This window comes from Aureobasidium namibiae (assembly GCF_000721765.1).
Source record: "Aureobasidium namibiae CBS 147.97 unplaced genomic scaffold scaffold_5, whole genome shotgun sequence".
Classification (NCBI taxonomy): domain Eukaryota; kingdom Fungi; phylum Ascomycota; class Dothideomycetes; order Dothideales; family Saccotheciaceae; genus Aureobasidium; species Aureobasidium namibiae.
The window spans coordinates 686391-699461 of record NW_013581204.1 but is presented as its reverse complement, the minus strand read 5'-3'; the positions used below and the strand labels follow the sequence as shown (position 1 = coordinate 699461).

Here is a 13071-nt window from a genome sequence, read left to right as displayed (position 1 = left end):
GCTACCCGTACGGCCTGCGGCACAAACTCAACCACTGTCGTTCAAGGATGGCACTCACAACGGAGCAACACCCGAGACTAGTTATACCAATTATAGCGACACGACGAGTTCAAGGCGTAGTAGACACAGCAGGAATAGCAGCGAAGTATGTTTCAGACTCGGCGAATCAAAGCCAACAGACAGACTGACACTCACACAGCGCACCCCTACGGTCACGACAGCACCTACAGCGAGTCCCAGTCTCGAGTCACCACGCGAGAAGAAAGGTCTACGCAAGATGTTCAGCATGGTGAGGCAGAAGAGCATGTCGAGTTTGCGCAGCAAGAAGAGGTGAGAGATGACATGTATCGGATAGTGACGAGCTAAACTGACTGCGATGCTAGCTCCAAGAGTCTACGCGAAACAGCGCGCAGTGACTCGGGCTCCGCACCACCACCTGTGCCACCAGTGCCATCTATCACTTCATCACCCAGAGTTTGAATTGTGTACCGAAAAGATGCGATACGTGAGAACAGTTTCCTTGATTGAAGGGATGGGCCCCTCAGTGCCGGAGTTAACACATTTATATACCACTGGGCAAAGACTTGGACAACTACACAAGACCAATCAGTTGGCAATGTCTCTTTAGCGAGCAGGACTATCAAACGGCGTATTTCAGCAGCAAACAAAGCAGGATCGGATTGGACGAATTTTTATATACATAAAATTATATACATAAAAAGGCAGTATTCCACAAGACATCTGATATCACACATACAAGTCCAGATTGCTAGGATATCGAGTCGAAGCCATGAGCGTCGAGTACCCCGGAAAAGCAAGGTGAGAGCGAGGGAACCCCGCAGACGTCAGAGCGGCTCGCGGGATGCATACCACTGCGACCCGAGTATCCTTACATTACAACCAACCAACCACTCGCTTGAGCCGAGACACCTCTTCATCATGGCGCCAGCTTCAACTTTGGTCGTATGAAATATCCGCATCACCCAAACCACACGACACACAAGCACCAACTAACCATGAACGCGCTCCCGCACAGAACAAGCTCAAAGTCCAGCTCAAGCTGTCCATCTCACGCCTACGCATGGTCCAGCAAAAGGACACGGCAATCGCCAAACAGCAACGCCGCGCCATGGCCCAGCTGCTCGAACAAGGCAAAGACGAATCCGCGCGCATCCGCGTCGAAAACATCATCCGCAGCGACCTCACCACCGAACTCCTCGAGATCCTCGAACTGTACTGCGAACTTTTGCTTGCGCGCGCCGGCCTGCTCGAAGCAAAAGAATGCGATGCAGGCTTGGAAGAAGCCGTCAAGAGTATCATTTTTGCGGCTCCGAGAACCGATGTCAAGGAGTTGCATAATGTGAGGGCGCTGTTGGCCGAGAAGTTTGGCAAGGAGTTTGTGTTGGAAGCGACGGAAAATAGAGATGATAAGGTTGCGAAGAGAGTGGCGGATCGTTTGAGGGTCGAACCGCCGAAACCCGAGTTGGTAGAGGCGTATCTGTCGACCATCGCGGATGCCTACAATATCGATTGGCCCAAGGGTCGTCTGGCCGCTAGGGAAGCCGCTGCCAACCAGGACGACCATGATGAGGACGATGACAACCCTAGTGGAGGACAAAAGGTGCCTGCTTTGGAAGCGCCGGAAGGTACAGAGCCACTAGTCGCTGCTACTCCACCACGGAACCTGGGAATGAAGAGTCCTGTCAGTGTGGTTCCCCCGAGTCCGTCAACCGACAACGTCTCTCCGCGTATCAAGTTACCAGGACCGCCAGATCTCAAACCCTCAGCCAAGATGGTCAAGGCGAACAAGCCAGACACGACGGGTCCTGGAGGCAAGATCCCTGATGTGAACGAGCTGGCAGCACGATTTGCTCAGCTGAAACGATAGAGACTCTCATGCTTTTCAGTTGATAGTGTCGGGGGGTTCAATAGATTCGAGACCTATATCACTAATACTGTTACCCGCCTGTCGATACTCCACACCTGATCTGTTCGTAGTGCACGACGGAATCTCATATCCAGATGCGTAAGCCATCTGTCTGTTGGTCCAACTAGTTCACTAATGCAAGAAAATCGTTGAACCAGGTCGTGGCCACGCAGACACATCAATCTGATTCTTTCCATAGATATTACTCGAGACTGGTGATCATCACGCACTTCGAGCATACTCTATATTACCCTCGGCTTTTCCAGTGAAGCAGAATATCCTGCATCCAAATGTGTAGGTGGCATGTCTTACAATTCATGTATTGCTCGAACCGATGACATCCAAACCTGGGAAGTTGAAAAGATCTTGTGGGAAGGAAAGGTCTCCGCCCATGAAGTAGTCAAAGTCGAACAAAGAATTGTCCACGAAGTCCATAGTTGGCTGTTGTTGTTCGGTTTGGACACCTTGGCCAGGCAGTGGATCTTTTTGGCAGTCAGCATTTGAAACCCTTCAGAATGTACTCGAACCACTCACCAAGAGCACTGTGCTTCAAATTCTGCATCTGCACCTTGAAATGCGGATCAAACTCTTCTCTCCACCAGCAGATGGCATCCACCACATGGCTACCGTTAAGCCGGCTTCTAGCTCTTAGATCTAACATGTCTGTGCCATCTGCCTTTTTGAAAGCTCTCGAACTGTTCCAAAGCTTAGTAAGGTACGTGCATGACTTAGAGCACATATCGTTGCTGTCGATAGACAGGCTCTTCAACAGGCCAATGGCCGAGAAGAGTGATGATTCTGCCTCGTCCCTTTCTCCAGAGAGAAATGGAATGGACGACTTTAGGATGCGAAGCAGGGCGTATGAAGCGAAGAGAAAAGCGCAGACGATATAACTTGGTATCGAGACTGGATTAGACACGTTGCGCAGAAGCTCCTTTACTTTGCTGATGATCTGACGTGCTGTTTGTTGGATCTTGTCGAAACTGGTGGCATAAGATGTCTTGTCCTGCTTCAGAAAGTAAAAACTTCGGATATAGAGCCGAGCAATCTCACATTCGAGTCGATCGGAGTCTGCTTGTTGTCAGTACTGGTATGTATTGGTGAGGAATGTACTTACTATCCGCAGCGGTGAGCTCCAGATCCCTGATCTGCACCTCGTGCGATTTGATAATAATCGATAAAGCACGATCTTGGTCAGGAGTCAGGTTACGTATTCCATTCTCCGATACAGCTGAGCCACACTGGACACAAAGGTCTTGCCACTTGATTCGTAGTCTCAGTGCTGGAGACATTGTTTGTTGTCGGGCTTGGTATTGACTCATCTCAGGAGAAATATTGTAAGAAGTCTGCGCCAAAAACCCTTTGCACAAAGAGCTCCTGGACATATTAGCGTTTCCCCAGATTACTGTGCTATGTCTGCTGACCTCTGATATGTCAACACTATTCTAGCCCATAGAGCCGACCGACTGACTATGCCTATGTCTGGGAGGTTGGGCGTCTTGGCTCTGAAGAACTCGTCAGAGCCAGCAGGTACATGTAGACCGCTTCTTTGCGCCAAACTCAATAGGAGACCAGCCAATACATAGTTGACCTCTTGCTGGTTAGTCTCAACAGCGTCGAGTAGAGGCCATGTGACGAGAAGCAAGAATGCCTGAACACGTTGTAAAGGTGATCCAGTAGCAGTCGCAGACAGCAATGCCGAAGTGGTGATGCCCTTCGTAAGTGCGCTTAGCAGGGTTGGGTTCTGCGTGTAACTTCTGCACGCTGTTCCGATAATGGCCCAAAAGAGTAGAGGGCTTTGCTGATAGCACAAGTCTGGCGACGGCCTGGGATCGAGGACAGGTAGGAACGGTGAGTATTCCTGGAAGTACAATTCAAAGATACCATTGATATCACTGGCGGACACAGTCACTTCGTTTAACGTTCGAGGGGTTGTCGTCAACAATGCTTGGCTGTACGAGGTTGCATCATTAGTCGCATGAGAAGGTGTAGCGATGGACGCCGAGCCGGTTTCTCGGAAAGGCGAGGACACATGGTGGTGTCTCGCTGTCGAGGCTTCAGGATGGGAAGGTGGACTGGAGTGATCGTGGCGTTGCTCGATGGTGACAGATTGAAAATCTTCTGTCATCAGCCGCTTGCGTAGAGTGTCTGTCTCCTGTTCAAGCTCCGATAATCTCCTATAGAGGTATAAGCGAGAGGAGCAACAAGGTTCTCTCGATGACATGACTCACTTGCGTTTATGAAGCCTTTCGAATGAATCGACGATAGTGCAATGCACCGAAAGACGTTTACATCGCGTACAGGCATCGTGTGGGCTCAAGTATGCATCGCATTTAGCCTGTCGTAGGTGCTAAGCTCAGAATCATGGCTTGGTATTGGTAGATCAAACCTTCTGCTGCCTACATGCGGTGCATGCCTTCTTCTTGTTCATGTCTTGCTGCCACGAGTGAAAGATTCCACTCCAGGCAATACAACTGCACGTACTGATTTGACGACCTGTATGTGTGGTCTAGATTGCTTTGATCATGAAATAACTCAGGCGACCTGCGTCCGCGGTAATGATGGCTTTAAGGTCGCCTAGAGCGGGAACACTTTCCTCTGTCTGGACTCTTTCAAAAGCACGACCGATGGAGAGGATGCAAGCCCGGTAAGTGACCAATCCGTGGAATGGACCTCAATCTGTACAAAACACTGTGGGTCGTAATGCCTTGTCGAAGGAAAGCGCAAGGAGTCGCTGAAACACACTTTCCGATGCAGCCAAGCCTTTCTCCGCTCCACTCTCGTCCGCCAGATCTCTCTTCGCGCTGTCCTGCATCACATTCATGAACGGCCGTATGATCAACCATGTATGCGCCCTGAGCGTGACCTTGTGATCTCGCCTGGAAAAGATGATAGCACGGCTGCTAGTTTGCTGCGTAGCTCGTGACAACTCGAATCGTGAGTCGCAACGATTGTCCTTCATCTACTCATGTGGCCTGCAAAGAGCCAAGCATGGGAGGCAACAAAAAGCCAGGGTATACACCGAGTAGCTCCACTACGATCTCTATAGTAGACGACTATTGGGAGGAAATTGATTGGGCAGATGGATAGTTGTGTCAATGAAGCCTCACGAAACGAACCACTGCCGCTCGCAAGGTTCGCTTACAGCATTAACCGAACCATCCTGAAACGAGGATTCTAGAGTATGGCCCCGCTCGATATCGAGTTCAAAGAGCAGGTCAAGTATATAAATTCTCTTTTCTCAAGTCTTTCATTCTTCTCTCCAAGCATTCAACACTCATTCGTTCATCTTCTTCAATTCTGGTCGCTGGCCGTCCGCTCTTCATCTATCACCAACCAAAAAGTCACTCTTTCCACCACCTTCCATTCTCCAAGAAGACCCTAGCGGTATACACATAAAGTCTATCAAGATGCGCTCCTTCGCTACCATCATGGCTGCCGCCGCTCTGGCCCAGACCGCAATGGCTCACTACCGCTTTAACCAGCTCATCGTTGGATCCGAGGTCACTGGAGAGTACGAGTATGTTCGTCAGAACAGCAACATGAACTCTCCCGTTACCGATGTCACCTCCAAGGACCTGATCTGCAACGCTGGTGGTCTCGATACCGGCGCCCAGACCAAGACCTACAAGGTTGCTCCTGGTGACACTGTTGGCTTCGCTGTCGATACCCCTATTCAGCACCCTGGACCTCTCCAAGTCTACATGTCCAAGGCCACTGGTGAAGCTTCCGAATACGACGGAAGCGGTGATTGGTGAGTCAGCCCGAGGTACAAGTTCAGCGAGCCAGTTTTGCATAATCTTCGATTTGTGAGCTGGCGTGTTGTATAAGTACCATATCCAACCTCCACGAACCCTGCTAATTGCAATTACTCAAAAAGGTTTAAGGTTTTCCAGATGGGCGCAAATAAGGCTGGTAACGACAACGGCCTTACCTTCCAGGCCGATCACCTTAGCAAGGTCACCTTCAACATCCCTAAGGACACTCCCGCTGGCCAGTACCTCCTCCGTATCGAGCACATCGGTCTCCACAGTGCTTCCTCTTTCGGTGGTGCCCAGTTCTACATCTCTTGCGCTCAGATTGAGGTTTCTGGCAGCTCTACTGCTAAGCCTTCTCCTACCGTCAAGATCCCCGGTCTCTACACTGGCCACGAGGATGACATTGAGCTGAGCATCTACTACCCTATCCCCGTCAACTACCAGAACCCTGGCCCTGCTGTCTGGGGTGGTGCTTCATCTGGCTCTGCTCCTGCCTCATCCGCTGCTCCCGCCTCGTCTGCCGCTTCTTCTGTCGCCACCAAGCCTACCTCGAGCGCTACCGCCAAGGTCCCTGTCACCTCTGCCACCACCACTGCTGCTCCTACAACCATGTCAACTGTCGTTAAGACCTCCACTGCTGCTTCCACCAAGACTACCAGCGCTGTCGGCGGCTCCAGCGGCTCTGTCAAGAAGTACCAGCAGTGCGGTGGTAAGGGTTACACTGGTGCCACTGCATGCGAGTCTGGCTCCACCTGCAAGGTCCAGAACGACTACTACTCTCAGTGCATCTAAAGTGTCTCGCTTGAGACACTTGTCTGAGTAGAGCAATACATAAAGCAACGATGTAGTCGGAGCTTCTTTCTTTCTTGGGGTTTATCTGTCAGTGTTATCTGTCGGGTCGTCTTACTCTTTAACCTTTTATCTCTACTTCTTTTGAATGAGTGTTCTGACCTCTGCCATCCTATCTGGTGCTTGTCTCCGTTCCATTCTCATGTATGTCATACTTGTAGCCGATGAGATGCTCGGTAGATCCAAGAAACAGGAGAGTGTCTATGTACAAGTGATCATCTTCTAGCTCCCACTGAACCAGCGCTCTGTGGCCTCGGCTACAATCCAGAAAGAACTGTGCATCTTGATAGCTTCAACTCCGTCTGATTGTTGACGTGAGAGGGGGTGATAGAGGCAGAGTTTAGCGCATGCGGAGGAGGCATAAATTAATCTTTGTGATATAGATCTCGACTCTCTGTAATAGTCCTTGGTCTCCCTCAGACCTCCATCTCTCATTGCATCTATTGCTCAATCATCACGTAACTCACCTGACATCACAACGCCCGTTACTTCTTCACCTCTTTCTGCTCCAACTTCAGTTTCTTCGCAGCACGCCACTTAGGACCCCAAACCATGACCGCCCACAAACAAGGCGATGTCAGAACCCACAAAAACGCAACTGCCGTGCTCGCCCACCCAATTCCGATGGCTCCTACTAAAGGCTGTGCAAAAGCGGTAAAGGCAGCTCCCATACCACATCTCGCAAGGTTGTTGGCCGCGGACGCCGTTCCCGGTTGATGCAAGTTGATGTCGACGATCAAGGTGCTGAAAACGTTGAAGGCTCCTGTGGTGGTATTGCCGACGAGGAAGAGCATGATGAGTGGACCTGCTAGGGAGGTGTTGAAGTGCATTACCCATCCGTAAGTCACTACTGTCACTGCCGAGGCATAAGCTGCTGGAATACCGATCTGTAGACGTGCTTAGGTGAATGCGCTGCGTGAAGATTTTCAGATGAAGTGCAGATGCAGAATCTGAAGCAAAATTGTGTGCTCCTTCCCAAACATTGGACATGGTTTCACATGAAATCAGTCGTGACTACTCAACGTGATATCAGAAGGAAGGTGCACTCAACCTGACTTTCCTTCTTCCATTCAGCATGCTCTTTGCCTTCCTCCACCTCTCCACTCCATCTTCCTTGCTCATTGCATCCAACCTTTCACTGCATCTTCCTGGTATCATCGACTTACCCATCAGCAAGCCTTCCTCTTATCATCGACATACCTATCAGCAAGTATCCTCTCCCAATGGACCCTTACATCGGCGTCGGCACAGCTGCGGACCCAGTCGGTCTACGCATTCGCCGCGAGCAGCTCAAGTCGAGATGGCGCATGAAGCTCCAGGAACTACACCGTTGCAGGATGAAAGCTTCAATGGCTGCCGCTCTGATGGTCGACAAGAAATGGGCGTTTGATCGTGACGTCGACTTCGCCATGAGCACTCTACTCCCTCAAACCATCGACATACTGACGAGCGGTCGGAAGCCCACTATCGACGAGTTGAAGAGTATCCCCTGGATCGACACCAAGGATCCTGTCACCTACTTCTGCCTGGTTGAGAAGCTGGATCGACTTGGCAACGTCATTGAGCGAGGTCTCAAGGTCGGATGTGCATGGTCCGAGGATGGAGGTGCAAGAAGGCGACGTACGGACCATGACAACCCAATCAATTCGATAAAATGGTGAGTTCGAGACCCAGCCATCATCAAGCACAGTGCTAACATATCGACGTAGGGCCAAAGAAGGAAGTCCTTTCCACGCGTTGCTCAACTCCGCAGCCAAAGACGAGACGATCCACAAACACTGGGGCATTCTCTCCAGAGGAGCACCTTTCCAACGTACAACTGATGCCGATGACTATCTTGCCGCACGCTACTTCCAGGTCGAGGCTATGTTATCAGCTGCTCTCGGTGCTTCGAAGGATGGAATGAACAATCCGGAGTATCTGGCCATGAAGTGGTGGGCAGCTGACCCTCAAGTCGATGCTGGAGTCGACGATGAGGTCGAGGCATCGCCCTGGGATGGCCTGGATTCTCACTGCGCAATGGAGGACAGATTCGCGCGACGGTCGAGTGTTCCAGTGGAGTCACGTGCTCAGACCAGGTTAGCAGTATCTGCAAAATCGAGCCGGATGTATAAGGCCAAGGCCGTCGCAAACGACAAGTTCTTGTGTACCTATGTCGATTGCGAGCGCTCTCAGCCTGGCAATGGTTTCCCTAATTCTCAGAACCACAGAGCTCACCTCAAATGGCACGAAAAAAATCCCGGCAAGCGTCAGGTCGGGCGTCGAAAGTGCGAAGATCCTCGTTGCAAGTACGAAGCGCCTGGGTCGCTGCTGTGGAAGCATGAGAAGACTCACGTCGATGGCAAGGTCTCTTGCGCTGCTTGCGGTCTGAAATCTGGAAACTTGTCGGCTGTGATGTACCATGCTCGCAACTTCTGCTATGTCGATGGTGCAGAGCAGATCATGCTCGCTTGGCGCGCCGAGAACAAAGAATCGACCTCAGCTTTGCTCGTCGCCGAGGATGATGTCGAAAACACCGAGTCCATGCACGAAGGCGAGATGGAAGATATCGAGTCGATGATCGACTTTGAGGACGATGAAGAAGAAGACATCGAGTCAATCGCTGACCTTGATGAAGACGATATCTGCTACGTCAACGTTGCCGACCAGGATACTCAAGGTGACGCGCACTCCATCATCGACGTCGAGGACGACGAGTCGCGTGATGAGTCCCAGGGTTTGGAGGGATATGCCGAGGTGGTCGACACAAGCAGCGAGGTCGATGCGTCTGAGATGAACGACTTCATTGACGACGATATGGATATCGACGGCCTTTACAAGCATTCCATCGACGAGAGCAGCAGTGTATTTGGCAGTGAGGATATCGACTCGGAGGAGGGTAGCGATGTCGATTCGGAAGACGATGCCGATGGCGATCTGGAGGATGCTGACGAGCTTCTGAAGGCATCCGGTGCTTACTCCATCACGCGTTCCGGCAAGCGTGCCCGCAGAACATGAGCCACGTCTATCGGTCATTGACTTGGAGGGGATATCGACGCAAGAACAGTAGCTTTATGAGGTATTTTAATGATTGCTGGGGCGATTCACTCATGGTTTGAGCGATTAATGGACGAAGAGACAAACAAAGCATAGCATAGATCGACATGTAATCCAAAGCCAGACATAGTTAATGAACTCCAGGGTATCAGCTGTATGGTATGTGATATTCGAAGAGCTGATTTCAAGAAGATTCTGCCATCCATGGCATTTCATCAGTGTTTAGAATGAAAGAGTAGAAGATCTGCTCAAATTTTCTGCATCGCTGTCTCGATCCGTTATGTGATGTTGTTACTATACATCCGAGTTTCCATATTTCCATCGTCCTCCCATATATGTCTCAAATTCTCAAATCCGGAGATCTCCTGTTCTCATGAAGCTGCCCATCGACATCGCTTTAGGCGGTGATACCGCTAGGAACGAAGTCGAAGACGCCGCCGCCGTTACCCTCAGGGTCGTCGTTGTCATCCTCATCGTCCTTCTTGAGAGTCTTGTCGATACCGACACAGGTGATGTCTTCTCCACTGCCTTCGTCCTCGTCCTCATCGTCCTGAACCTTCTTCTTTCCCTTGTTTCCCTTGACTCTCTTGCGAGGGCCATCGACGTAGCGCTTCAGGATGGCGCGGGTCTTCTTGATGCCCTGATCGACCTCATACTCAGAACTGCTGAGGACGGCGCGGGTCTTCTTGGTGCCCTGATCGACGTCATGCTCAGAATTCTTGAGGTCGTAGACAGCTTCGAATGCATCCCGAGCCGAGTCGATGACAGAGCAAGTACTGGTGACACGGACTCTCTTCTTGTGACCCTTCTTACCCTTCATCACGTCGATCTTCAGAGCCTTGCCATGTCTGTCAACCTTCTTGAAGATTCTTCCGCCTTTGTTGACGCCCTCGTTAACGAATCTTCCCTGCAATTCCAGGATGTCGATGAGACCTTGGTTGGAGGCAGCGACACTCTGGTTACCTCTGGGACTGCGGGTCCAGGTCGAGACTGTGCCGCCAATCGACGCGGGCTCCCAGTTGGCAATGATCCTGTCGATCAGAGTGTTGGCCTGGCGCTTGCCACGGTAGTTCAAGTCAGCGCGCTGCTGGTTGGAAAGGTATGCGACAGGCGAAGGAGCGACAAGAGGAGTTTCATCCTCACTGCTCTCATCGTCACGGTTCTCGTCATCGGTGGTGTCGGGGGCAGAATCGACCTGGACTTCCTCGTCATCCATGTCGTTCTGGATAGTTCCGGGCTGGACATCGTCCTGGAAGTTGGCGATCTCGAGAGATTCTTCACTGTTGACGGGCTGGGCATCGACCTGAGCATCAGGCATGTTGGTGGTGATGGTGTCGACTGGATCGACGTGGGAAGGAGAGATCTGGCGAGAAATCTCACCAGTGCTGGTGGATGGATCGACGTGAGGAGGAGTAGTCATTGTTGATGAGGTGTGTTGATGAAAGATTGGAAAGCAAGAAAGAAAGATTGATGTTGATGTAAAAGAGAAAGTGGTTGGTGGTGGAGGAAGCTGTATAAGTAGGCAAAGTGATGGAAGTGAAGAAGGCAGGGAGAATTCAAGTTACTAGTGAAGTGAATGATTGTCGAAGAAGAATGGAAAAGAAGATAGATTTTGCGAATCAGAACCAATCATTGCGCCGTGAACTTTCTTCCTGAGGAAATGAAAATGGTATCCCCGTGTGACTACTAGATTACAAATGCAGAATTCTCTTTACGAATGCTTTTACAGCATCAAGTTGAGGGGGTTCTCAATGGCGGCCTTGAGCTCCTTCATGAACTCACCACCAACAGCGCCATCGACAACCTTGTGGTCGAAAGAACCGGTGATGACGATCTGGTCATCCCACTCGATGCCATCCTCGCTCTCGGAGGGAATGGCAACCTTCTTGACGGCACCAACAGCGATGATACAGGCCTGGGGAGGGTTGATGACAGCGGTGAATCTGTCAATGGCAGCGTTCATACCCATGTTGGAAATGGTGATGGTACCACCCTGGTACTGCTCAGGCTTGAGCTTGCCGTCACGGGCGCTCTTGCCGAGGGCCTTGACTTGGCTGGAGATGGACTCGAGACCGGTGCCGTTGACGTTCTTGACAATGGGAGTCATGAGACCGACAGGGGTTGCGACAGCGACCGAAACGTCAACAGTGTTGTTTTGACGGATGAAGACATTGCCGTTCTCCTCGCGCCAGCTGGAGTTGGCGGCAGGGACCTTACGGGCAGCAACGGCGAGAGCCTTGATGAGGAAGTCGTTGACCGAGAGCTTGTATTTGCCGTCGGCGGCTGAGTTCAGGGCCACGCGGAGCTTCATGAGCTTGCTGACCGAGATGGACGAGGCGACGAAGTAGTGGGGATTCTCGTTCATAGACTGGACAAGACGAGAAGCGATGGTCTTGCGCATAGACGAGGCGGGGACGTCCTCGTAGGCGGCGGCGGCGGCACCAGCAGGGGCGGCGGCAGCGGTAGCAGCGGGCTTGAACTTCTCAATGTCCTCCTTGGTGACGCGACCACCGGGGCCGGTACCCTTGACCTGGCTGATTGCAACACCCTTCTCGAGAGCGAGCTTCTGAGCAGCGGGGCTGAGCTTGGGCTGGCGCTCGAGAGCGGTCTGGAGGCGCTCACCAGAGGACTCGGACTCCTGGGCCTGGGGAGCAGACGACGATTGAGTAGGAGCGGGAGCGGGGGCGGTGCTGGAAGAGTTGGAAGGGGGCTCGGAAGCGTTGGCGGCCTCCTGTCCACTGCCCTCCTTGGCCTGCTTCTCACCACCGGCGTCCTCGACGGTGAAAGAGTCGAAGGCCGAGACATCGGTACCCTCCTCGGCCATGACGGCGATGGGCTGTGGTGGTGTCAGTATAGCGAAATGTGAATTTCTCCAGCGATTGTGCTCTTACGTTTCCGACAGCAACATCCTTTGCGCCCGAGTCCTTGAGGACCTTGATCAGAACACCCTCCTCTTGGAACTCAAAGTCCATTTGGGCCTTGTCGGTCTCGATCTCGACGAGGACATCACCGGGAGCCAGAGCATCACCGGCCTTCTTCTGCCAGGTACCAATGTTACCGGCGGTCATGGTGGGTGACAGAGCGGGCATGGTGATGATGGTGTGAGGGGGGAAGGCTAGAGGAGAGCAATCAGCGACTGGGGGTATGGTCGTTTGTGAGACAGCATACACTTGGAGGCATAGTATCTGCTAAGAGCACCGAAGACAGCGGGAGTTGCGACAGACTCTCTTGCCCTCAGCGACTGCAGACACAATCTTCCCGATGCGCGGGAGAGCAGAGCTGCGGCCGACATTGTGTGGTGTGTGTGAGTGGAGGGTGTTGGGGAGAAGAGGACGGCGAGATGTTCGAGGACCAGGAATCTCAGCCACCGAGCACAAGGAGCGACGAGGTGAATAGAGGGACGAGGAAGTGTTTCTGGAGCTCTCAACAAACGATGGTCTCGGACATTTTCGCGCCTTCTCGAGTTGGTCCGACGGTCTTGGCTCCCGGTATCAAAGCCGT

General features: G+C 52.0%; 7 protein-coding genes across 7 annotated transcripts; 3 read left to right on the top strand and 4 right to left on the bottom strand.

Annotated features, from left to right (window-relative positions):
* Nucleotides 1-939: 939 nt before the first annotated feature.
* On the top strand, nucleotides 940-1888 carry M436DRAFT_42879 (DUF292-domain-containing protein; the record flags this gene model as incomplete). The annotated part of the gene is made up of 2 exons (XM_013573587.1): nucleotides 940-963; nucleotides 1037-1888. 2 exons carry the CDS (start codon nucleotides 940-942, stop codon nucleotides 1886-1888), a joined length of 876 nt encoding a protein of 291 aa, XP_013429041.1.
* Nucleotides 1889-2242: 354 nt separating this feature from the next.
* Nucleotides 2243-4358, bottom strand: M436DRAFT_42303 (uncharacterized protein; the record flags this gene model as incomplete). Its single annotated transcript, XM_013573472.1, has 6 exons — nucleotides 2243-2435; nucleotides 2458-3001; nucleotides 3045-3304; nucleotides 3352-4104; nucleotides 4159-4265; nucleotides 4317-4358. 6 exons carry the CDS (start codon nucleotides 4356-4358, stop codon nucleotides 2243-2245), a joined length of 1899 nt encoding a protein of 632 aa, XP_013428926.1.
* A 979-nt stretch (nucleotides 4359-5337) lies between these two features.
* On the top strand, nucleotides 5338-6150 carry M436DRAFT_29246 (uncharacterized protein; the record flags this gene model as incomplete). The annotated part of the gene is made up of 2 exons (XM_013573409.1): nucleotides 5338-5681; nucleotides 5808-6150. Coding segments are annotated over 2 exons (687 nt in total), but the record flags the coding sequence as incomplete, so codon positions are not given.
* Nucleotides 6151-7019: 869 nt separating this feature from the next.
* Nucleotides 7020-7328, bottom strand: M436DRAFT_80382 (uncharacterized protein; the record flags this gene model as incomplete). The annotated part of the gene is made up of 1 exon (XM_013573874.1): nucleotides 7020-7328. One exon carries the CDS (start codon nucleotides 7326-7328, stop codon nucleotides 7020-7022), a length of 309 nt encoding a protein of 102 aa, XP_013429328.1.
* Nucleotides 7329-7943: 615 nt separating this feature from the next.
* Nucleotides 7944-8772, top strand: M436DRAFT_23805 (uncharacterized protein; the record flags this gene model as incomplete). The annotated part of the gene is made up of 2 exons (XM_013573404.1): nucleotides 7944-8191; nucleotides 8244-8772. Coding segments are annotated over 2 exons (777 nt in total), but the record flags the coding sequence as incomplete, so codon positions are not given.
* Nucleotides 8773-9967: 1195 nt separating this feature from the next.
* Nucleotides 9968-10990, bottom strand: M436DRAFT_62352 (uncharacterized protein; the record flags this gene model as incomplete). The annotated part of the gene is made up of 1 exon (XM_013573715.1): nucleotides 9968-10990. The coding sequence occupies one exon, from the start codon at nucleotides 10988-10990 to the stop codon at nucleotides 9968-9970; it is 1023 nt and encodes a 340-aa protein (XP_013429169.1).
* Nucleotides 10991-11293: 303 nt separating this feature from the next.
* On the bottom strand, nucleotides 11294-12862 carry M436DRAFT_43049 (dihydrolipoamide acetyltransferase component of pyruvate dehydrogenase; the record flags this gene model as incomplete). Its single annotated transcript, XM_013573624.1, has 3 exons — nucleotides 11294-12406; nucleotides 12462-12685; nucleotides 12739-12862. The coding sequence occupies 3 exons, from the start codon at nucleotides 12860-12862 to the stop codon at nucleotides 11294-11296; spliced, it is 1461 nt and encodes a 486-aa protein (XP_013429078.1).
* Between the last annotated feature and the right edge of the window lie 209 nt (nucleotides 12863-13071).